Raw genomic sequence first — 23,960 nt, forward strand, 5'->3', positions numbered from 1 at the left:
GAGATAAATAGAGTATAGTTGGAGTTATTCTACTATGCTAAATCCTACCTGATCTCTCTTGGTGACAGGCCCCGCGACAGGTCGACCAAGAAAATGCATAGAATGTCGTTAGAAACATGATGATCGGATTGAGTCACAAGCCTCGGAGAAATGCTAGGGCGTCCACCTCAGTCGACGCGGCAGGACGGGTCCCGGTCCTGTCGAGAAATGGGCAAGGGTTCTTGACCCATGGACGGCGTCAGGACATAAGCAAGTTAGTCCGCACACAACGAACAAAACAAATACGTGCCATGGGGGAAAGGGGTTCGGAACGCGCAATGAAGGTGGCGAGCCTATAATCGATTTTGTGGACACCCATGACCTTGTACTGATGAATACATGGTTCATCAAACGATTGTCTCATCTTCCCACATTTGATAGTGGGAACAATAAAACGCAAATCGACTATATTCTCATAAGACGCCAACATTTTACCACTGTCACTGATTGCAAAGTCGTTCCCTATGAGACCATCGCACCTCAACATCGCCCGTTGATTGCCGTCCTGCGCATTAAGCCACCGATAAAACAGCGTGAGGAACGCACTGGCCCGCCGCGCATTAAATGGTGGCGATTTGGTGAGAAGAAAGAAGAAACGGTCTCACTCATACGATTACCAACCATTACGAATGTGGAAGAATCGTGGAACCAAATGAAAGACACGATCCACAAAGCGGCCTCTGCAACCCTCGGGGTCACCAAGCCGGGTAAGCGGTACATCAACCGAGATACTTGGCTTTGGAATGATGATGTTGAAATGAAGGTCCGTGAAAAGAAACGCCTCTACCACAAATTTCTCGACGATAAAACGCCTGCTAATTGGCAAATTTATAAGAATGCCAACCGGGAAGCAAAGAAAGCGGTCGCTGTCACTCGAGCGAACCATTTCAAAAATCTTTACGATAAACTGGACACTCGAGATGGCGAGAGAGATCTGTATCGACTTGCTAAAAGCCGTGATGAACGCACACAGGATATCGAACACTTCTGTTGTGTTAATGACAAGAACGGTACTTTGCTTACCAACCGTCGAGCCGCAACGGATAGATGGCGAGAATACTTCGAGCAGATTTCAACTGAAGAATTTGCTCATCCTCCACTTCCACAATCATTGCCGACATTTGGAGCAGTTCCACCAGTCAGCGCAACTGAAGTCGAGGAGGCAATAAAACAAATGAAATCGGGGAAAGCAACAGGACCTGACGACATCGCATCTGAGCTCTGGAAAGCGAAGAGCTGGGACCCAACACTGTGGTTCAGTGAATTCTTTAACCGGGTTATTCAGGAAGGAAGAACACCATCTGACTGGCAAGAAAGTACCACTGTTCCAATATGGAAAAAGAAAGGTAGCCCAGCAGAATGTTCAAATTACCGTCCGATCCGGTTACTTTCCCATACCATGAAGATTTTTGAACGCATTTTTGACAACCGTATTCGCGAAATCGTTGAAATAACCGTGAATCGAGCCGGATTTGTCAAGAACTGCGGAACTACTGACGCAATACACGCTGCGCGGTTACTCATGGAGAAACACTGTGAGAAGCATCGCCCTCTTTACATTGCCTTTCTGCATCTAGAGAAACCGTTTGACCGTGTACCACACGAACTCATCTGGTATGCTTTACGAAAACACTTCGTGCCAGAAGAACTCGTGCGTTGGGTTCAATTGCTCTACCACGATCCGAAAAGTAAAGTTCGAAGTATAGTGGGTGTATCAAAACCGCTTCGTGTTTCTGTTGGTGTTCATCAAGGAAGTGCCCTCTCACAACTCCTCTGTTTAAGCGATTTCACCGGATTTTCTCCAGCAGCCGCATCTTTGGAGCTAGCCCCATGAAACCCAGTCTGCCTGCGCATTTAACCTCTTCCGTCGTTACATCACATGCTATGCAAATGGCCTGTTTGGACATCGCGAGATTCTTTTCCGCCATTGCATCAGCATGTTACTTACCAAATGGTATATTTGGCCTCGACATGACTTTCTTCCGTGTCATCAATTCGCAGCGCAACAGCAGGTGTCGATTTGCCGCCAGCAAGAAAATTTATAATAATAAACAAGTGTTATTGTGTTGTGTACAAGAACACTTTCAAACCAATGTGTAAACACGGAAGGGTCAAACATAAGTGACTTAAAGAATAGCATTACTTTTAATTTTTAGTAGTCAAAAAGCCTCTGAACAGAGCTAAAGTGTTCTACCGGGAACACTTTATTTCGCGCGGTAATTTCTTTAACTCGCTGATAGAATTAGTTAGTGAAATTGTTAAAAAGAAAAAAGTAGAATATTGTGTTTAGTAATAAAAGGTTTGTAGAAGTGGAAACGCGAGTGTTTTCTTTAACTAAATCCAAATCTTTGTCCTTGTTATGGACACCGTCACACGGGATATCCAACGTCCAGCGCCCTACACATTGCTTTATGCAGATGATGTTTTCCTAGCATCTGATAGCAAAAATGATCTCGAGCAACTTGTTCAAAAATGGAGTGATCGCCTCATGCAACACGGTCTCAGATTGAATTTAAACAAAACTGAATTTTTGACGACCGATCCCCATGAAACAGGCACAATCACTGTCAGCGGCAGTGATCTGCCCAGAACTGAGCGATTTAAATACATCGGGTCAACGCTATCAGCCAATGGAGAGTTGCGTTATGAAATTGCTTCATGCATTAACGCAACCTGGATGAAGTGGCGTTCCACAACTGGTATCCTTTGTGATCGACGTATCAACGAACGTCTCAAATCTAAAATTTACCGCAATGTCGTCCGTCCAGTCGCTCTCTATGATTCTGAGTGTTGGCCGACCATAAAAGACAATGAACGGCGTCTTGCGGTAATGGAGACGAAGATGCTACGTTGGGCTAGTGGCGTCACACGTTTAGATCACATCCGAAATGAGGATATCCGCGATCGTTATGGCGTTGCACCGATCGTGGAAAAGTTGCGAGATAGGCGTCTTCGATGGTATGGTGACGCAATTCTTGCAATTCACTTGCCAAGATTGGGCTGAACATCGAAGTCGATGGTAAACGACCAAAAGGCAGACCTAAGCAACGGTGGCTTGATACGCTGGATGGGGATTTAAAAGCCTCGAGGTTGCACCCAGATCAGGCATTCGATAGAGCCAAATGGCGAAGCCGATCACGACGAGCCGGCCCCGCTTGTGAACGGGACAAAGGCTGAAGAAAAAGAAGTTCAGCGAAATGTTCAAATTACCCTGCGATCCGGTTGCTGTCCCATACCATGAAGATTTTTGAACGAAGGTGTTGGGTTAGATTAGTGGCGTAACACGCCTTGATCATATCCGGAATGGGGATATTGCAACGATCTTGGAAAAATTGCGGGAGACACATCTTCGATGGTGTCGTCATGTAAATTACGCCATCTCTTTGGATTTCACTCGCCTAGACCGAACATCGAAGTCGATTATAAGCAACCAAGAAGCCGGCCGAAACAACGGTGGCTTGATGCGCTGGATTATAATTTGAAGGTCTCACGACTACATCCAATTAAATTATATTACGAAGAAGTTGAAATTTTGCGGCTGAAATGATTTATCGCTGCAATTTGCAGATATGAAGTACATCTCCAAAAATATATCGACCATTAGGTGGTGATCTAACACCTTAACCTTTAACTATTTTAAGCAGTATTTCTGCATTACTGCTTAATCATTTTGAAGAAAGGGAACCAAATGTTAAAATTTAACGAATTTTCGTGTGCGGAAGAAAACCACTTCTTCTTTTTCTTCAGCTTTGTCCCGTTCACAATCGGGGTCGGCTCGTCGTGATCGATTGCGCTATTTTTTTTTTACTTGGATTAGTCGTGAGACCTTCAAATTATAATCCAGCGCATCAAGCCACCGTTCGATCGCGCAATCGATCACGACGAGCCGACCCCGATTGTGAACGGGACAAAGCTGAAGAGAAAGAAGAAGTGGTTTTCTTCCGCACACGAAAATTCGTTAAATTTTAACATTTGGTTCCCTTTCTTCAAAATGATTAAGCAGTAATGCAGAAATACTGCTTAAAATAGTTAAAGGTTAAGGTGTTAGATCACCACCTAATGGTCGATATATTTTTGGAGATGTACTTCATATCTGCAAATTGCAGCGATAAATCATTTCAGCCGCAAAATTTCAACTTCTTCGAAAATATAATTTAGATTGTTTAGAAAATATTTCTTCGCAGAAACCTTTTGCATTGAGATCCTTCTTTGTTGCATAACTTTTTGTATAGTAATGATATCAATACGCGTATTTTCTTAGCCATACCTGAGGGGGAAAAAATGCTAAAAACACCTTACCTCTTTCAAGCACAGGATATTTTGTTACATACTAACTGCACCTTAAAAACTAATTTTTGCTTTGGGTAATAGCCAGTAGTTGTGAATATGGCAGTTGAGTTCCAAATTCCAATACGGCAATGGAATCCTTAACTTTGAGGATTCTCTTTTATTTGCAGTGAGACTGTCCTTGGTGGACATCCATGGTGACTGATATTCGAACCCAGGATAACGAGATTAACAGGCTAGCTCCCTACGTCTTCAACCATCGCGTTAACCAATTAACTATAATAGAATAAAACTTATTGTGCTGTATTTACAGACAATAATATTTCGTGGTTTCAGTGGGAGTTGGTGAATATCAGGATACTTATTTTTGGCTAGTTAAACCTTAACCTTCTGAAATCTGTTTGCGTTTCACTATATCAATGAATTGTAAACTGGTGCAATATATAAATCTTCAATATGGTGTATAGAAATGTTTGTTGACTTATTGTGGCAGACGCCTAACAGTATATTAAACAATTTTGCAACCATTTGTAAGACAATATTGACAGAATTGATCATTTCTTTGTTAAATTCCCAAAGTAATTTACTATATAAAAAGCGTGAACTGCTGCAGATGACGTTAGTCGAAGTTCAAGATCTGCATTTATAACATTAATCAATTGCTTTTGATTGAAATAACAATGCGTGTGATCTTCTACATTCTACTACTATGTGCGCAGCCTATACATGTTAATTGTAGAAAATTTTAATTAAATTTCATTCAATATTTCAGGTTTCGTAGCGGTTGCTGCTGGCCAAGTTTGCCAAAGATGTTCGTCTGTTCCTAGAATGATCTGCGCAAGAGAGAACAATCGGTTCAGGACTTTCCGGAATCGCTGTTTTATGAGAAGATTTAATTGTGTAAATGGAAGAAGTGAGTTTGCTTTAAAATTTATTCCTTTAAACACCTAATTTGATGTATTTGATAAGATTTCATATTCGTGAGGAATGGAGTCTGCCTTTCATGTGCGGGATGAAGACTTTTATCAGGAGATTTACAAAAAAGCCTTGTTATTTCATTTTTCGATTATAAGTACTTAACAATGAATGTGATGTTTTTAATTTCTGAACTATAAATAAATAAAAATTAACTATATCTGTTATGTTGATGTAGATAAAAATAGAATACTAGTCTTATAAGTATGTACGATCCTTATTCTACTAACTCGCAATAAAAACAGTAAAAAGTTAAATATGGTTTTATGTTTAGTCTGCATTTGCAACCTATTTCAGCCCTATGAAATGATTGGACGTTTATTAGTATATATGCGAATTAAAATAAAATACTAGCGAAAAATCATTTCCACTAATTAATTTCCTAGAAAAACCGCAAAAACACATTAGATATGTTACCTTATTTAGTTACTAAGGAAAACCAAATTGGAATTCACTAGTGACTACAGTTCCTCTACGGAATTAGTCCCGAGCGCTTTTCTCAGTGCAAACGTTTATTTCAAAATTTCCATTAAAATTAATAAATAGGAACCGTCTTAAAGACGATTGGAGTAGAGGCGGATTTCCATTTCTGATGCTTGCTGAAAACAAATGGATTTGATGCTTATCTGTCTATCACATGAAATTTACTCATAAGCAACATATTCACATGACATTTGAGAGAGACGTTGAAGATGACCCCATTTTTCATTGAATTGAAGGGGGTTCCTAATAATGCAAAAAGTAAGAGTGAAGCATGTATATCAAATGAAAGGCATTGAATAATACCTTTCGAAGGAAGTTAATAATAGTTGGAAAATACGGAGGGGGTGATTCGAAAATGCGATCCGTCTTTAGAAACTACTCAACCGAAAAATTAAAAAACAAAATTTCAATAAGTATTTTCGTAACGGTACTTTAAACTTACAAAACTGCAAAGTTGACAAAAATTGCTTCATTATGCTACGTTTTCAAATTACATGTAAAAATGATGGGCTTAACTATGGAAAATTGAGGAATATTACGTGTTAAATGGGAGAAAACGTGGTCTTCATATGGAGCAAATTCACTTGAATATATTCAATTCACTTAAAGTATATTTCAAATATATATTAAACACTGTTTAGCAGCCAAAATAATTTGTGAAAATTGGTAACATCTTTTCTTCTATATAAACTGAAATTATATGTTTTTTTCAGGTGGTCAAAGGGTAGTATAAATCACAGGGAGAAACGTGGATTGGTACCCACGCTGGAGCATAAAACCTGGGAAAGTCCTGTTGAACCAACACCAACAGCTCTACTACCAAATCCTATCTCCACCTCCACGTGGTGACCGCTGGGAGCTCTTTCTTAACGAAACGCTGCAGATGGAGAAGGATGAAGGCGTGTCTCCCGCGCCTAAAAACGGAAGAAATTGTACCAACTGGTCCTACGGGTTGGTTCCCTACACGGAAAACCAATGTTATGAAGCCACAACAGGAGCCTCGGAGTGGACGGATAACACATCGACGAACCCGGCAACGACAAAGGAATAACGATTACCGCATTTTCTCATGGAACGTGCGCTCCCTGTACAGACCGAATGCTGCTGAGCAGCTAGCCGATACCCTGTCCCAATACAGGGCTGATATAACAACGTTACAGGAGATGCGTTGGACAGGGATCGGTTCCCTGGGGAAGAGTCGCTACACCATATATTATAGTGACCACCCAGTAAATCATGTGCTCGGAGTAGGTTTCTTAGTCATCCAAAAAATGAAACCTGCTGTTATCGGCTTTGAAAACATAAGTGAACACTCTGCGCTGGGGAGCTTCATTAACGTTCACGCCCCTACAGAGGAGAATGCAGAGTCGGAGAGAGATACCTTCTTGCGAGGCAATAGAACGAATCCTCGAATCCTGTCCCAGATATGATATCAACATCATACTTTTGGATTTTAACAGTCAAGTAGGGACGGAGCCCGTATTCAGGCGAAACGTTGGCTCCCACAGCTTACATCAAAATACAAATGATAACGGACTGCGGATTACTCAATTAGCAGTTTCACACGAAATGGTTGTTGGAAGTAACTGGTTTACGCGTTGAAGAACGTTATTATAAATACGACTACAAACATACTTGGCCCCAACCGCAAAAACAGTCGGAACGATTAGTTTGACGATGAATGTAAGCTAGCAACGGAACCGAAGAATACCGCATACCGAGTAAAGTTGCATTCTCAAAGGACGCGGGCACGCGTGGAGACTTATCACGAACTTCGGCGAGCGGAAAAGCGGCTTCACGGAAAAAATAAGCCTGGGAGTACCAACAGGTCTGTAAAATCGAAAAGTAAAGGAAGCAACCGCACCAGGCGCGGAAGTTTTACCAACAAGTCAGCAGAATGAAGCCTTATACACCACGATATTCATCCTTGGATGGATGGAACTCTTATTTTCGACAGAATGGGCATATTGGAGTAATGGGTTGAGTATTTTGATAAACTGCTCAACAACCAAAATATTGCCGATTTGGAGGTTCCGCGAACTGAAGACGACGGACAAATGCTGCCACTACCAAGCTTAGAAGAAACAGTTCCTGCAATCCACTGGCCTACAAATCATAAGTCGCCAGGAGCCAATGGAATTACAGCCGAATTGGTTAAATATGGAGGTGACCAATTACACCAAGTGGTTCATCAACTGATGCTCAAGGTGTGGGACAGGAAATCAATGCCAGATGACTGGCAAAGAGGTATTATCTGTCCCATGCAGAAAAAGGGAGATATCACACAGTGCAGCAATTATAAAGGTATCATGTTGCGGAGTGCCATCTATAATATATTCTCCACTATCTTGCTAGGCCGGTTAGCCTACCCATACGCTCAGAACATCATCGGCCCATACCAAAGAGGCTTCACTTCAGGCAAATCAGCAACAGATCAGATTTTCTCTGAGTGGCAAGCGGTGAAAAAACTGTTGGAATATGGACATCAGTTGCACCATATTTTCATAGGCTTTAAGGCCGCCTATGGTAGAATAGCCAGCGTAAAACTGTACACGGCCATAAGAGAATTCGGTTTTCCGAAGAAATTGATAAAGCTGACTAGGCTGACACTGACCGATGTGCGAGGCCAGATAAAAGCAGCAGGATCACTTTCAAGGCCATTCAACATCAACAACGGTCTACAAGAGGATGCCCTATCATGTGTCCTCTTTAACCTGACAATGGAGAAAGTGATCGGTGATACTGAAGTAAATGTGAGGGGTATGATCTTCTTTAAATCCACCCAACTACTGCCCTATTCTGACGTTATCGACATCATGGGAAGAACGACCCGAGACGTACAAATTGCCTTCATCCAGATGGAGCAGGCGGCGCGAGATCTTAGGCTGCACATCAATGAAGGCAAGACAAAAATATATGGTGGCAACGTCAGCACCGAAAACCAACCAACCAACAACATCAAACCATACTGATCAAACGGAAAGAATAAAGATAGGAGAATACAACTTTGAGACCGTTGATAATTTCTCCTATCTAGGGACGAAAATCACAACCGATAACAGTTACGGCAATGAAATCCGCGCACGGTTGTTGGCAGTCAACAGAGCATATTTCAGCTTACAAAAACTGTTTCGCTCGAAACGTCTCACCTTAGCGTCAAAGCTCTTATTGTACAAGACAGTCCTCATGTATTCCTCGGAGACTTGGGTTCTTAGCAAGAATAATTACGAGACCTTGGCCACGTTCGAGAATCGAAGAATCCTCCGAAGACTTTTTGGCCCCCTACATGAGGATGGACGATTCCGTAGCCTACATAACGACGAAATCTATGAGCGAGACCATGAGCGTCAGGTCGTGAATAAAATCCGGGCGGGTCACTTAATCCGTATGGATGAGGATGATCCAGCCCGGAAAGTCTATAAGGGCAATATCTATGGTAGAAAAAGAAGACGAGGTAGACCCTGCCTAAGATGGAGCGATGGCGTAGGTCAGGATGCCAGACAGCTGTTAGGGATATCGAATTGGTGGACCTCGACGCAAAACCGGGATGTCTGGAGTTCTTTATTAAGGCCTAGACCGGATACCGGTTGTTGCGCCGTTGATGAAATGATATATTTTTACGAAGGTTTACAAAGGAACCGTTTGTCTAAAGATCCACTAAACATGAAATATATCGACACCTCACACCGATTATAATTCGAATTTTGGTTAAAAGTTGAAAAAGAAAAAGATGAGCTTTTTATAAGCTCCGGTGGTGACCACGCCGTTCTGAATGGCGCACATGAACCCCTTCCGTCTCAGCAAAAAGCTCCCCAGCCAAGGCTATCTGCTCGATAATGGAAAACCAATGAAGAATTTGAATATAAAACCAAATCACTTAATAATCCGTGGAAAATACACTCTAATAAATCCATCAATCCTTCCCTAAGTTGCGAAATATACTACAGTATCCAACTAAGAAAGCGATTTCCATGTGACAAATCGACTAATATTTCCCCATCTTAACACTACCCTAGTGTTAGCGACACGGACACCGACTTCTAACCCTAAGCGAGGTATGATGGTATGCGGTCTCTGGCAAATGTTACTTTTTTTATGTATTTTGTGGTATTGTTTAAACTGAGGAGCATCGTAACAGTGTCTTGCTACGAAACAACGGATACTTCTGAAGGAGAAGAGAAGGAGATGTTTCGTGGAGGTTACATTATTATTTTTTTTTTTAATTTTAATGTGGGCTCTTTATGACACTTTCTTCAAGCAAGTGCTGGATCGTATCAATACAGCTTTCTGCAGACTAAATCAAATATTATGAGTTCGTTAAAATTTTTGAATATAGAGCTTGCCTTAGGGCTGGTAGGGTTTCGGATGATTGGAAACTATCATAAAATTAGATCAATCACATTATCATCGAGAGTAAGTGTTATATTCTGGATGGACCGACTGGAATACCGCAGCGATGACGAACTACACCGCTTTCAACACTTCGCTATAATTAAGCAGAATGAAAATTTAGTTATTGGATCAGTTGCATATATTTTGAATAACCTAATAGAGCGTGTATGTATTAAAAGTATATGATAAGATTGGAACTACTATGAAGTGATCATCGTCGTTGGCGAAAATTATTTTGTTTATCCCTCCAGAAAGGAATAAGAAGTACGGAAATGTGGTTGAAAAGAGCCGAAGACTCGAACAATCGCTGCTAGTTAAGGCTGATTCATTAAGATAAAGGACGATGACAAAGCTCATGAAGTACAGTGTATCCTGTAAATATATTAATTAACGTAATGGTCAGCACTTCTGGACGATACACATCCAGGTGATGAATGAAAGTTACACTGGTAACAATGAAAGTTTGAAGCGCTGTGCTTCACTAACGAATTTGAAATAAGCATAGATAGAATAAATTGTGGTCAAATCAACAGCGTTAGCTGTTTACTGGCGAAGTACTATTCCGGATGGAACACCATCTGCTCGACTACTGATGCATATTCTTGAAGATATACGTATTAGGTGACCATTAAGACTTTTCAATGAAGCTTCAGGTGGAGAAAGATGCGACCGAATCTTTTCACGTTACAAGCCACTTATCTGTCCCGATGCATAGAATTACACGGACCACCAAATTTCGCGACAGCGGATTTAATCGCTTTGGGTAAATTAAATGGGATAGACAGATGGGAATATCTATATTGAATTGAGTTTCATACAAAAATTAAAAAGGAATGGAAACAATACTGCAAAGGCTATAAAGGGATTTTCACGGTTGTATACATCTATACAATTTTAACTAAAGTAATAGTAAGGGTTGAATTCTCAGGAAATCAGACATTTTCAGTAGAACAGGTGTTGGGCAGATAAATGTATGATAATATTTATAGAGATTCCTTCTATGAAATTATCCTTGATTTGGTAAAGGCAAAGTAACAGAATGAACTCACCTCATTCAAACTGTCGTTAAAATCTGTCATAAGAGTAATAACAACAGAGGAACAAATTCATTCAGAAAAGGGTCGTACGATAACGACATAAATGCAATGGCACAATCAATGCCTTAGGTGAAGGAAACATTTTAGACTTAGACCCAAACCCGAGGTCATTCAAGCTGACATGGTTTTAGAAAATTATTCTTATCGGCATATCGAGGCTTATTAAATATGAATAAAATTCAACACTTAATAGCCACTTTAACTCCCAGTATAATTATAATATAATAAAACACTTTTACTGAGTATAATTGTATTGGAATAGTTTTACTGTCTGCTTATCTGTAACATGCGCGTTGCCTGGAGATTATTGGTTCTATTGAAAGGAAATTAGACAGAAATATTGCAACCACCACGCATGCAGTGGATACTATGATATTAAAAGATCCATACAAAGAGGAAGTGGACACTATTTTTTCCCGAACATAGTAGTTTGTAGTGTTTCATTTGGAAAGGGTTAGTGCTTTCTGAATGAGGTCTTGGGGCACTGCTGCACAACAGTCAGTGCAATTGTGCAATGGTAATTCTAGACATCTCCGATACAGCGCGTTTTTCAAAGGTCCTCAAATCGATTATTTTGCTATTTGTTTTTCTGTAATAAACTTTGCATGCACGAGCCTTCAATTTAAAAGCAGATAGAAACCTAATTGCATTCTGTGCATGGGTTAAAAACCCATCCCACATCCCCCATCGTCCGTGTCACAGATTCCCTAAATTTTCGCGACAAATAGCTCCACGGGGGACTGTCGAGCAGATCGGCTTCACTGAGTTTGAGAGCATTGACGGCCGAGGAAATTTCCCTCTTTTTGGAAAAGCATCCGCATGTTATCCGGATAGGTGAGTGGTTAGAGCATAAGCCTGTCGTACGAAAGGTCGCGGTTTAAATCTCACTTTTGGCAGTGGAATTTGTATCGTGATATGACGTCGGATACCAGTCGACTCAGCTGTGAATGCGTACCTGAGTTAAATCAGGGTGATAATCTCGGGCGAGCGCAATGCTGACCACATTGTCTCCTACAGTGTATTGTAGTGTACCGTTACGGTCTTGAATGAAGTGCTCTAACACCTGCCCTGATCCAATTTGGGTTGTTGCGCCAACGATTATTATTATTATTATCCGCATGTTACGGTTATTAGCCATTTCACGAGGCGTGGGTGGAACTTCACCGAATGTGGTATGGTTCAGAACCCTGGTGAAACCCTACTTCCACCTCTTCAGTTGCTCATAGTCGGGAGTGAGGAGTCGACCGTTAATGTCCCTCACAGGACCATCGAAAAAGAGGAGATTTATGTTTGTTTCCGTCTAACTTTTCAGACTAAAATAGCCGCAAGAGCGAAGAAGGTGCACTCCAGAGTCCCACCGTCTAAGATCGCTTAATTCCAGAATGACCTGTTTGAACGCTGGAGCCCACGATTAAGCTTGAGAAAACGAGTATTCTGGGGGCTCTCAATAGGTACCTTGATACGATAGTCAAAGGTCGTTATCGGTGAGTTTGTTCTTATCTGACAGGTTGCTATCCCCCAAATTTCCACTACAAATTAAAACCTCTATTTTGATTTAATATGTTTTGTGAAAAATGTAAAGATACGCCCTTCGAAGAAAATTAAACACAATTGTTAAGTTTCTCAGCCGAAACTTATAAACAAGTCGCCATACCAAAAGCTGGACAGACAAACAAATAGACAAACAAACGTTGAATTGATTCTACTGTTATGTATAATATGTGTTTTTTTTTAGCCAGAAAACTAAACAAGTCGGGAAACCGGAAGCTTGACGCTTCAGGTGTAAAAGTTTTTGTGTTTCCCTATGTGAGGAGCATAACGTAGTTCTCCATTGGCTTATAGCATTGACCCGAGATATTGAAATTGCTCAGTTCTGGGCAGGTTATTGCCATTGCCAGAACTGAGCGATTTAAATATCTCGAAGGGCAGGTTACTGCCACTGCCAGAACTCAGCAATTTAAATATCTCGAGTCAATGCTATCAGCTAATGGAGAACTGCGTAATGAAATTGTTTCACGCATTAACGCAACCTGGATGAAGTGGCATTCCCCAACTGGTGTTCTTTGTGATCGACGTATCAGCGCACACTCCAAATCTAAAATTTACTGCAATGTCGTCCGTCTGCCGCTCTCTATAGTTCTGATTGTTAGCCGACTATAAAGGACAATGAACGGCGTCTTGCGGTAATGGGGACGAATATGTTGCATTGCACTGGTGGCGTGACGCGTTTTGATTACGTCTGAAATGAGAATATCCGCGATCGATATGGGTTTGCATCGATCGTGGAAAAACTGCAAGAGAGGCGTTTGGTGTGGCGATAGTGTGATCACGTAATTCACGCTAATGAGAATTTAACAACCAGTATTGGTCAGAACATCGAAAGCAATGGTAAGCAATCAAAAAGTCGAACAATGGTGGCTTGATACGCTGGATGGGGATTTAAAGATCTCGAGATTACATCCTGATCAGGCATTTGATAAAATAAAATGACGAAACCGATCACCACAAGCCGACCCCGCTTTTGAACTGAAGGCTGAAGAAAAAGAAAAATATGTGAGGAGCGACGAGTGCACAACAGCTCCGTATAATATAGCTAAAAATTCCATTGCCCTCTATTTTCTAGAAAGCGATTTAAATAAATCATTTGATGGAAAGCCTTGTGTTGATAATGGTCAACCTCATACGCTTCACACTCTGAGTTTAATATTATTACCAAATGCCAACAATTTAACCAACATCAAATATAAACAAGTCGGAATACCGGAAGCTCGCGCTTCGGGTATAAAGGTTTTATGTTCATCTTATGTGAGAAACTTCATCGCACATTTTTCTGTCCGTATATAGCTACAAATCCAACATAATCCTTCATATTTTTCCAAACTACGAGACATACGTACATATTACAGCCATAGATATCACGCTCACCCTAAACAAACAAACTGCCTATTACCGAATACTGTACACATATATGCACGTATATAAATTGATCGTACCCATATTTCCAATTTACTTCTTATATCTATTTGAATTAGGCACTACCCGCAAAGTTCATTAGCATGCATATATTATATACCTACATACACACATGTCTGGCTGACAAATAACTAAAAAACTAAAACAAAATAATTCTCTGAGACCCAATTCATAAGAACTCATTTCGTCGTGGTATTGACGAATTGATATGTGATGATGACGTCATGCAGGTTGTAGAGTGCACGAAATTCACAAAAAAATGTGAAGTTTCACCCCCTATAACTTTGTTAATAATGGTTGGATTTTGTTCAAACTTGACCAAACTGTGCATTATGTTCTTCATTACACGCATGCCAACTTTTGTACTTCTGGGATGAACATAAGGGGGGTGCCGGGTAAATTTCTAAAATGTGGAAATATACTATTATTAACTTTATTTGTGCAGATATCGGAACCGGATATATTTTGAGGCCTAGATTTCGTAGAGTTACACCACTGTGATTTTTTTCAGATTTTTCGGTTGGATAGGTTCTGAGAACGAGACCTGTTACACTTTTTGTGGGTCATATTTTGAACCCTCACTCCCCTATGTTTCATCTAATATCAAATATTGAACCAGATTCGAAAAGTACTAATTGAGACCTTTCATTTAATACCCTACATGGCTACATTCTGTAAAAAAAAAATTTGCACCCTCCATTCACATGTATGAGGAGCCCCCCCTTAGACTTGACACAAGATGGCGCCACTTACTGCATGTAAAGGAATCACCAGATTACATACTCTCACCAATTTTCGTGACAATCGGTCTGGTCGTTTCCGCATAAATCGGGTGTGACAGACAGACAGACAGACGGACAGACAGACACCGTCTCGATTCTAATAAGGTTTTGTTTCACACAAAACCTTAAAAAGGGCTAGGGAGAATTAGATTCTTCTTGAATGGAATTTTAATATTTCACTCGAATTTCAATTATTCTCGTTAATTATGACGTCAGCATCTTATTTGTGTGACTTAGGATGCTGTTAATTAGCACGAAATTGATAAGTTTGAACTTCTATAACTTTGACACTAATAGTTGGATTTTCATGTGTTTGCACGAGACTGTCCCCTATATCGGTGCAAAATTTGGTACACCTAGGATGAACTTAAGGAGAGTTTTTTAGTCAATTTCTAAAAGTTGATAATATACTATTAGTAAATTTATTTGAGCAGATACCGGAATGGGACATCTCTCGAAGATTAGATTTCACATAAGTGTTTTACACAAAACCTTAAAAAGGGCTGCAGATAAATAGATTCTTCATAAATGCGACTTTAATATTTCACGCGAATGTCAATTATTCCGGGTGATTATGACGTCAGCATCTGATTTGCATGGCTTTGGAAGCGGTAAATTCGCGCGAAATTGCTAAGTTTGAACTGCTATAACTTAATTGGTGTTAATTGCCAGATTTCCACGAAATTTAGCACGTATATACGAAATATTGTCCTCTATGCTGGTGCAAAATTCGGAAGTCCTACGATGAATTTAAGGGAGGTTTTTCAGTAAATTTCTAAAAAGTAGTAATATACTAGTAGTAAGATTATTTGAGCAGATATCGAGATGGGACATATTTTGAGGCCTAGATTTCATCTAGGCGCACCACCCTGATTTTTTTCGGATTTTAAGGTTGGGTAGTTTCCGAAAATGAGTCCTGTCTCACTTCAAGTTCGTACATTTTGACTCCTTACTCACGGACTTTGCAATTTATGCCAGAACTAATGTCAGTTTCGGAAAGTACCAATCGAGGCCTTTCATTTGACACTCTACACAACTATATTCGGTGAAAAAAATTTTTGAATCCCCCCTTTGCATGTATGGGGAGCACCCCTTTAAACTCCAACTAAATTTATGCCACTCGCTGTATGTGTGGGATTTCATAGCTTCTATCTGTCCAACAAATTTCGTTCGGATCGGTTTAGCCGGTTTGGAGAAAAATGCGTGTGACGGACAGACAGACAGACATTGAATCGATTTTAATAAGGTTTTGTTTTACACAAAACCTTAAAAAGGAAAGACCAAATTGTTCTTTAAATGTCGAATAAAAATTTATATATATAATTTATACCGGTATTTCGAAGACCTCAATGAGTTTTAGTCTTAGACTAAGAATACCGATATATGGGCAATAGGAAATTTTTATTCGGCATTCAAAGAACAATTTATTCTTTTTTTTCTTGAATCTATCTATTCTAATAAGGTTTTGTTTCACACAAAGCTTTAAAAAGAGAGTAGAAAAATATATAGTATGTGTTCCAGGAAGACAGCAATCCGGAATATTTATAACAAGTCGGAAACTGGCGCCTCAGGTATGAAAGGTTTGGTTTGTTTCTTATGTAAGTATATTTGAGTACTGATTTCTCCCATTTGTACGGAGCGCGTATTGTATAAGTATATTTAGCATGCTAGTCTTAGTGTGACATTGATATTTAGTGTTTTGGGTGGTAACAAATTTATACGAAAAATACATCTTTGAGCTAGTGTAACTTTGCCAGTGATACGATTTTTACCAAACTTAGCAATATCATGCTTCATACTATAGTCTATATTGCTGCAACCCTAGGATAAACTTATGGAACGTTTCTAATCAATCACCCAAAAACATAGTAATATACTATTACTAACTAAATTTGACTAGATATTGATATGGAGGGTATTTTGTGGCCTGGGCACCATATAGAGACTGCTTCATTAAACTAAGACTCATTAAAACTAAGACTGGCTCCGAAAAGTACTAATCGAGATCTTTCATTTAATACCCAACATGACTACATTCGGTAAAAAAAATTTACACCCCCATTTTTACATGTTAGATGACTGACCCTCCCCTTCCTTAAACTCACCACAAAAGGATGTAACTTACTGCATTTATAGGTGTTCACAGTTCGCATCTTCTCGCCGTGCTAATTGGTGTAGCCGTTGAGAAAAGTGCTTGTGATAGGCACACAGATAGGGGAACAGACAAACAGACATTTTAACCGATTTTGTTTTACAAACAAAACCTGAAAGATTAGTTAACATTTGACATAAAACCCAAAACTTTACAAATATCAAGTATTAAACCTAAAGTTCACATTAAACGTTTATGCTCTGTTCATATATGAGGGCTAGGTAGCTAACCTTCACGAAGTGAACTAAGATGAGTGTGCCACAGAATGGTGCACGTATGAAGAAAAAAAAACTTTTTGATGCGTGCCTCATGTTATCAAGCTTTTAAAGTGGAAGGGTATTTTGCTGATTAACTTTATTTTCATTATTTGGAATTTAATCTATTTTCGACTGCGTTCTGTGATTTATATTGCAAGCAACTTCGAGGTGAATGTAAGGTTATATTATATTACAAAAATATATTAAGAAAGCTACGACAATTTTTTATGAAGTGTGCTATCGATCTTTGATAAGATAACGAAATGTGAGTCTATAGATAAAAAAGTAAACTGATATCTTCCATATAAATAACTAAGTTTGTTTATAAAGGCACAGGTAGCAAGACGATAAAGCTCTGCCACGCATTTGATCACCGTTTGGAAAGACGGGATTATATTATTTTAATCCCTAACATCCTAAACATTGTTAATCTTATTAAATTTTTCATGATTTATCAAACACGACTGTCCCGGCTTTCTATGCAAACGGACAAAAGTTATCCAAATATGAATAAGACTAACAAATGATTGCATCACGAAAACAGATGCAGAAAGTATAAGAAAGACAGTCTAGTACGTTTTCTTTCAGGCAGGAGCAGATGCTATTTAGAAGCCCATTGTAGGAAAGTGCTTAAAAAATCAACGAGATAAAACAATATCTTCGCCTGCAGTATACACCACAAAAATTTCATGTGGAGCACTACTTGGTGGAAGTACAGGATTACTATTTGCGTATCGTTACGTTTGGCGAGGTTTCAACTCGATTTGTAACCGTTTGCTCACCGTTACAGGTAGATAAGAATGAGTGAAAGAAGGAAGCGATGAATCCTGGCTCTGAGTACAGTAAAATTGAATTAGGGAGATGGGGTAAAAATAGAAGAAATGGTAAAACATTGATCCAGAATTAGAAGCTGGATGCTTCGTTATAATGGTTTTGTGTTCATCTTGAGTGAAAATATTCCTACGCCGGTTTTTCCATTCGTGCATAGCTAGAAATTCAAAGTATTCCCTGATATATCCAACTTACTAGTTTACTTAATATGATAATGACATCATACACGTCTATTTTGAGGTTTAGATTTCTTTAGATTTTTCGGTTGAATAGGTCCTGAGAACGAGACCTGTTACACTTTTCGGGTCACAAATTTTAATACCTCACTCCCCTAATTTCAGAAATAAGACCAGTTCCAAAAAGCACTAATTGTGCGCTTGATACCACCACCCACATGACAATATTCTGTGAAAAAAAGTACACCCCTCTTTTGCATACATGGGAAGGACGTGTCTTCACTAAATTTCGTGACCTCAGCCGTTTTCGAAAAAATTGGGTGTTACAGAGAGACATTAAATCGATTTTAATAAGGTATCAACCTTAAATAGCAAAAACGAGGGGTAAGTTCGTGAGAGATTGACGATCACATTACATATGCTTAAATACAATTTGCGAGACGTCTTAAGTGAGATTGCGGGTATGTTTAATCCACTAGGGTAGATATATATGGTTGCCGCAAAACCCTCTATGTGCATAGCGCAATCATCACACCTAAGTCGCTGTCAGTTCCTGACCATTTGCCTCATGATTTTCCATTTGCCAATCCTAGATAGTATGACAGAGAACATTGGCACCGAACAGCCTTATGATGATATGATACTGCTTTTAAGATAGTTGCATTTCCAAATTTTGGATAAAACAGCGAAGCGGATTTAGTGATATTTATACTTCGAGCTGTATCAAGTTTCAATGCTATCATCAACCATCAACAATGCGAACTAGATATATAAGTTATTCAATGCATTCTTTGCTCTGCCCATTGATGCAGAAAGGAAAACTGCGAAAATCCGTCAGACTGAGAATCTGTTTACCTACTATCCTAAATCCAGAGCAATTTGGCAAAGGTCCATAACTATATGAGAGAACCAGTAGAGGTCAACAGCGATTATCTCCTTCTTCCAATCTTCAGCCTTTGCCCCGTTCATAAGCGGGGTCGGCTTGTCGTGATCGGTTTCGCCATTTGGCTCTATCGAATGCCGGATATGGGTGCAATCTCGAGGCTTTTAAATCCCAATCCAGTGTATCAAGGCACCGTTGTTTCGGCCTGCCTTTTGGTCGTTTACTATCGACTTCGATGTTCAGACCAATCTTGGCAAGTGAATTCTCGTTAGCACGAATTGCGTGACCATACCATCGAAGACGCCTCTCTCGCAATTTTTCCACGATCGGTGCAAGCCCATAACGATCGCGGATATCCTCATTTCGGATGTGATCAAAACGTGTCACGCCACTAGTCCAACGCAACATCTTCGTCTCCATTACCGCAAGAGACGAGGATGTTGCGTTGGACTAGTGGGAGATATATCAGATTCCCAGGATTTATGAATGAACGGAAGTAGTACCTCTGTAGAGGTTGTATGGAAAAGTTCCGCAGGTAGACTGTCAAGTCCCGTGGAATTACTTCATTTGACCACCCAGACTCCCAGCCAGCTGGAGCAGCGCAATTTTCAGTTAGCGGCGATTTTCAAATTAGACTACACTTCTAGACAAAGTCCACTTTCAGATTACCGTTACTTAGAATTTAGTCAGAGTTTAATGAACTTCTTGGCGATAGAAGATCCATTGGGTTGCCCTATTACCCGAGGCAAACGCAATAAAACGATTCCCTAGTGGAACCAAGAGCTGCAAAAAGTGAAGAAATGAACCAGACGAATTTTGAATCTTGCTTGTAAAAGTCAATACGATTGAAGTTTGTTAAACTTCAGGAACTTAGAGCGTGAATATACGTCGCTCGTAGAATGTACGAAGCGAGACTCCTTTAGAGTATACTGTGAGGAAGGTTAAGGTGAGAGAGAGAGGACTTCAAGACTGTGCAGAGTTTTGCAAAGGGATGAGTGATTCAAGTTGGACTCTCTTCTACACCGGTGGCTTAAAAACAGAAAGTCGTCTGGGGAAGGATTCCACTTTTCAAATAGAAACGAAAATTGGAACTTTTCCTCCGGGACAATATGGAATGGTTTTTCAGACTGAAGTGCATGCGATCCTAAGAGCAACAACCTGGTTATAGATGAGCGGTTATAGGACAGTTCCATCGCATCAAGCTGCGCTGAGAGCGCTGAGAAGTACTTTGACCACCTCCAAAATTGACCACGAATGTAGAAACCGATGGTCCTCTATTTCTAGATTCAGTACCGTGGAAATACTCTGAGTACCTGGTCACTGTGATGTAGAGAGAAACGAAATCTCGGATAACAATATTTCCAGTGTCAATAGCATTGGCTAATGCTGCTATTAAAAACTGGGAACAAGCACGTGGCGGCGCTTTCATACTGCTAGAACACCAAACTTTTCTGGTCAGAACCAAACAAACATACTGCAAAGTTTATTCTGTCGAAAAGCAAGAAGTATTGTGGGCATTCTGGCTCTAATTTAATAGCTGGACATATGTTCACACTATGGATTCTGCAAGATCCAGTAATGAGGAAACAAAATCCGGAACATTTTCTGTGAATGGCCCGCTATGGACTTCAGACGTCAGATTTTGGTGTAACGGGGAGCATACATTACATCTACTAGCGGCAATCAAGCGATACATAAAGTAATCCGGAATATTTTGTTAGAGGGAAGAAACGTGTAAAATGGACCATTACGGTTAGACAGTTCGGAGTTTTTGACACCACACACCTTATACATACACAAATCGTTTGAGCTTCTGTTTGGATGAGCAATTTATATCCGTAACGTAGCTTGTCAAATCACCCACAAAGGAAGAATTTAGACGGATGTTACACGATTGTAAATCGTGATGAAGTATTACTTAAATTTCCTAATCGACCGAGGTGAGAAGTCTACCAGTAACGCCATTCACAGGACCGTCGAAAGGCTTCCAAAATTCAGGGTGCAGTACATTTATGCTTGCCAATTGTGGAATTATTTTTATCACAGCGTAGTAGCAGTTCTCGAACTTTTTACGCAACTGCCAGTCATTAGCAGAGCTCTCAATACCTTGCGTTCGTCGATACGCCTCCACGATTCTTCAGTAAGTTAGATCATGTGACGTCCTTTTGGGAAGTGGCCGACAACTTCACTCGTACCAGAGATAAAAATAGTTTTGGCGGCCACCCATTAAAATTGAAGTCGACTTTCTCTTCCTTCCCAAGCAGATACCGACACGTAAGCGAAGGTGGGCGATCATCAGATGATGGTCTCTTTCAAGGTCAATTTCAGAAGTTCTTCTGCTATGTACATTCAAAAGACAATGACAAAAATGTCTCTGCTGCAATTTGTCTTTCCACAATTCAAAAACGCGGTTCCGCAAAAAGAAGAGGAGAATATTCGGAACCCCACCCTCTCCCTTCTCCCAGAATCAGAATATCCAGCTTATATAGCCGGCATTCTCGTTTAAATTACCGAGGAGCATGCGTCATTTCAAAAGGCAAGACAGTCGTGGTAGTGATCAGCCTTTATCCGAGGCATCGCTATCGCTTCGGTAGCAAGAAGAATCGTAATTAGCAGGTTTTTGTCGTCGACAAGCAAGGAATACTTTCGAGTGGATTCACCAGCTAAATGGGCAATGGGAAGAGACAGCCAAATGTAATTTGAAAACATCATCCTGGACGTTAGTCAAGACGCAAAGCATTCCGGATTACCATTTATTTCCCTTATTTCATTTCATTATGGGAAAACAGAATGACAACATTGACAACAATGTAAATAAAACAAACTCTCCAATTTGACGACCAAAAAATATTTCAATTGGAAGTAAAGTTCGCGACTTTAGACTGTGTTTTGGAAAAATCTAATCTTAATTTATAATTGAAGTTGCAACTAATTCTAGTAAAGCACTCAAAGATGTAGTTTGATACCTCCGCATCTAGGAAGTAACCAATAAGTTTTGTTTGTTTTAAACAAAACCCTAAAAACTGTGCAAACAACATTAACCAGTTTTTTCCACTTATTCATCAAAACATTTTGCGTACATACTTCGTTGTATGTAAGTGTTATAACCTTCTAGAAACGCTTATCTTCAGTAGCGAATGGACCCAGCTTCATGTTTCTTCATTCATCCTAAAAATATCAAATATTCACGCTCAAAGTGCGATCATCATTATCTACGAACTGGAATGACGCGTCAGTTCATATTTTTGCTGTGGAATTTCGAACTCATTGGCCAGGTCTAGTTTGTTATCAGCCAACTGAGCGCCGAACCGGTGACTAACTTCCCAGACTATCGATCAGACAATCAAGCGCACAACGTGGCTTTCTAGAAGCGAATGTCGGTGCGCATCTCTCCAGCAGACCAAAGTACTTACCTCTTTGACGACTGTGACGAACACGGGTAGTCGATGGATGAATGCGTTGAATCTATCCTCGGCTTCTGCTTGCGTGCTAGCTCTAAATAGGCTGAAAACGGAATGGATATTGCGAGAGTGTCTTAAGGCTGCATGCTGAAGATCTGTCCTACCTGAAGGATGTGGTCGTCGATTCGTTCAGCGGCCGCTGCAGGATGATGTTGTACGGCAACTTCTTTTCAGTCTGGTTGTGCGGGGGCGCGTACAGGACCATCGCCTCATCCCTCAGAATGGCCTGACACATGCCGAGGTTCTCGGACTTGATTTCCTGCACCTTGTTCGGCGGCACATCGCCACCAAGCAAACGTTGCAGCACTGCGGACGGAAAGATCAATGAGGAAAGCGAAGATGCGTATTGATTCTAGAACATTCAAGTCGCGGATAGGGCGGAAGCATGCAAAGCTATATAGTGGTGGGGTTGTACCTAAACCGGATGCCAAAGCACCGAAACCAAGCCAAGCCATTCCCCTAGCTCGCTCTAGCTGAAAACCCTCAAAAAATGGGCCAAAACGCGAATACAAGATGTACTTTCCCTCGGTTAACTACGATTTAGCTACCCCTGAAGTGAGTAACTCCACTACGTTGTCAGAACCCGTCGCGGCAACGAACGGCGGAATGAAGTATGTCACCAATATTATGCAAACATCGGATGATAAACACAAAGATTTTTTGTTGGCATTGAACACAGAAATGACAGAAGCAAACGAGTTTTTCGACCGAGTTTGAGTAGCGACGTTAACGGGTCATGCGCGTCCTTACCATTTAGCATGTTTCCTCGCTGACGTTTGTCGTTTGAACCGGTAGGAAAGGACCCTACGCTTTTTCTGTCACTCAAAGATGTAAATTTACTTGGTTTTCACGGCCCGGCCTCAACTCGCAGAGGAATCCCCCAATGCTCCAACTTATCCACTGTTTCTCGCTCTTCGGCAGTTAAAACAATACAACAAAAAAATGAATCACCACAACTGCTGACATATGATTTCGAAAAAATTCGGAATTTCTTGTTGGATTTTCGAACGTAGATCAGCTGATTATGTCGACTGGTGCATTGGGTTGGCGTATTAGATGGAGCAAGATGGGTGCATCAGGTGGCCAAGGTTTAAAGCTGTGGAGGTACTTTAACACTAACCCTGCCGGAAAATGTTATTCAATCCGGGCTTCAATTCTTATCGAAATAGGAC

General features: G+C 40.4%; 1 protein-coding gene across 2 annotated transcripts in view; it reads right to left on the reverse strand.

The window, feature by feature from the left end:
* Positions 1 to 23,727, reverse strand: part of LOC119648196 (85/88 kDa calcium-independent phospholipase A2) — a 48,195-nt gene extending 24,468 nt beyond the window's left edge. The window contains exons 1-3 of one of the 2 annotated variants that reach the window (XM_038049789.1): positions 23,204 to 23,243; positions 22,893 to 23,094; positions 22,741 to 22,831 (exon numbers count right to left, since the gene is read on the reverse strand). In XM_038049789.1, coding sequence (XP_037905717.1) covers positions 22,741 to 22,831; positions 22,893 to 23,094; positions 23,204 to 23,243 — 333 coding nt within the window. Of the gene's footprint in view, positions 1 to 22,740; positions 22,832 to 22,892; positions 23,095 to 23,203; positions 23,244 to 23,538 lie in introns of those variants that run through there. The other variant, XM_038049790.1, reaches the window with a different exon arrangement.
* Between the last annotated feature and the right edge of the window lie 233 nt (positions 23,728 to 23,960).

The sequence above is a fragment of the Hermetia illucens genome, chromosome 2, assembly GCF_905115235.1.
Source record: "Hermetia illucens chromosome 2, iHerIll2.2.curated.20191125, whole genome shotgun sequence".
Taxonomy (NCBI): Eukaryota; Metazoa; Arthropoda; class Insecta; order Diptera; family Stratiomyidae; genus Hermetia; species Hermetia illucens.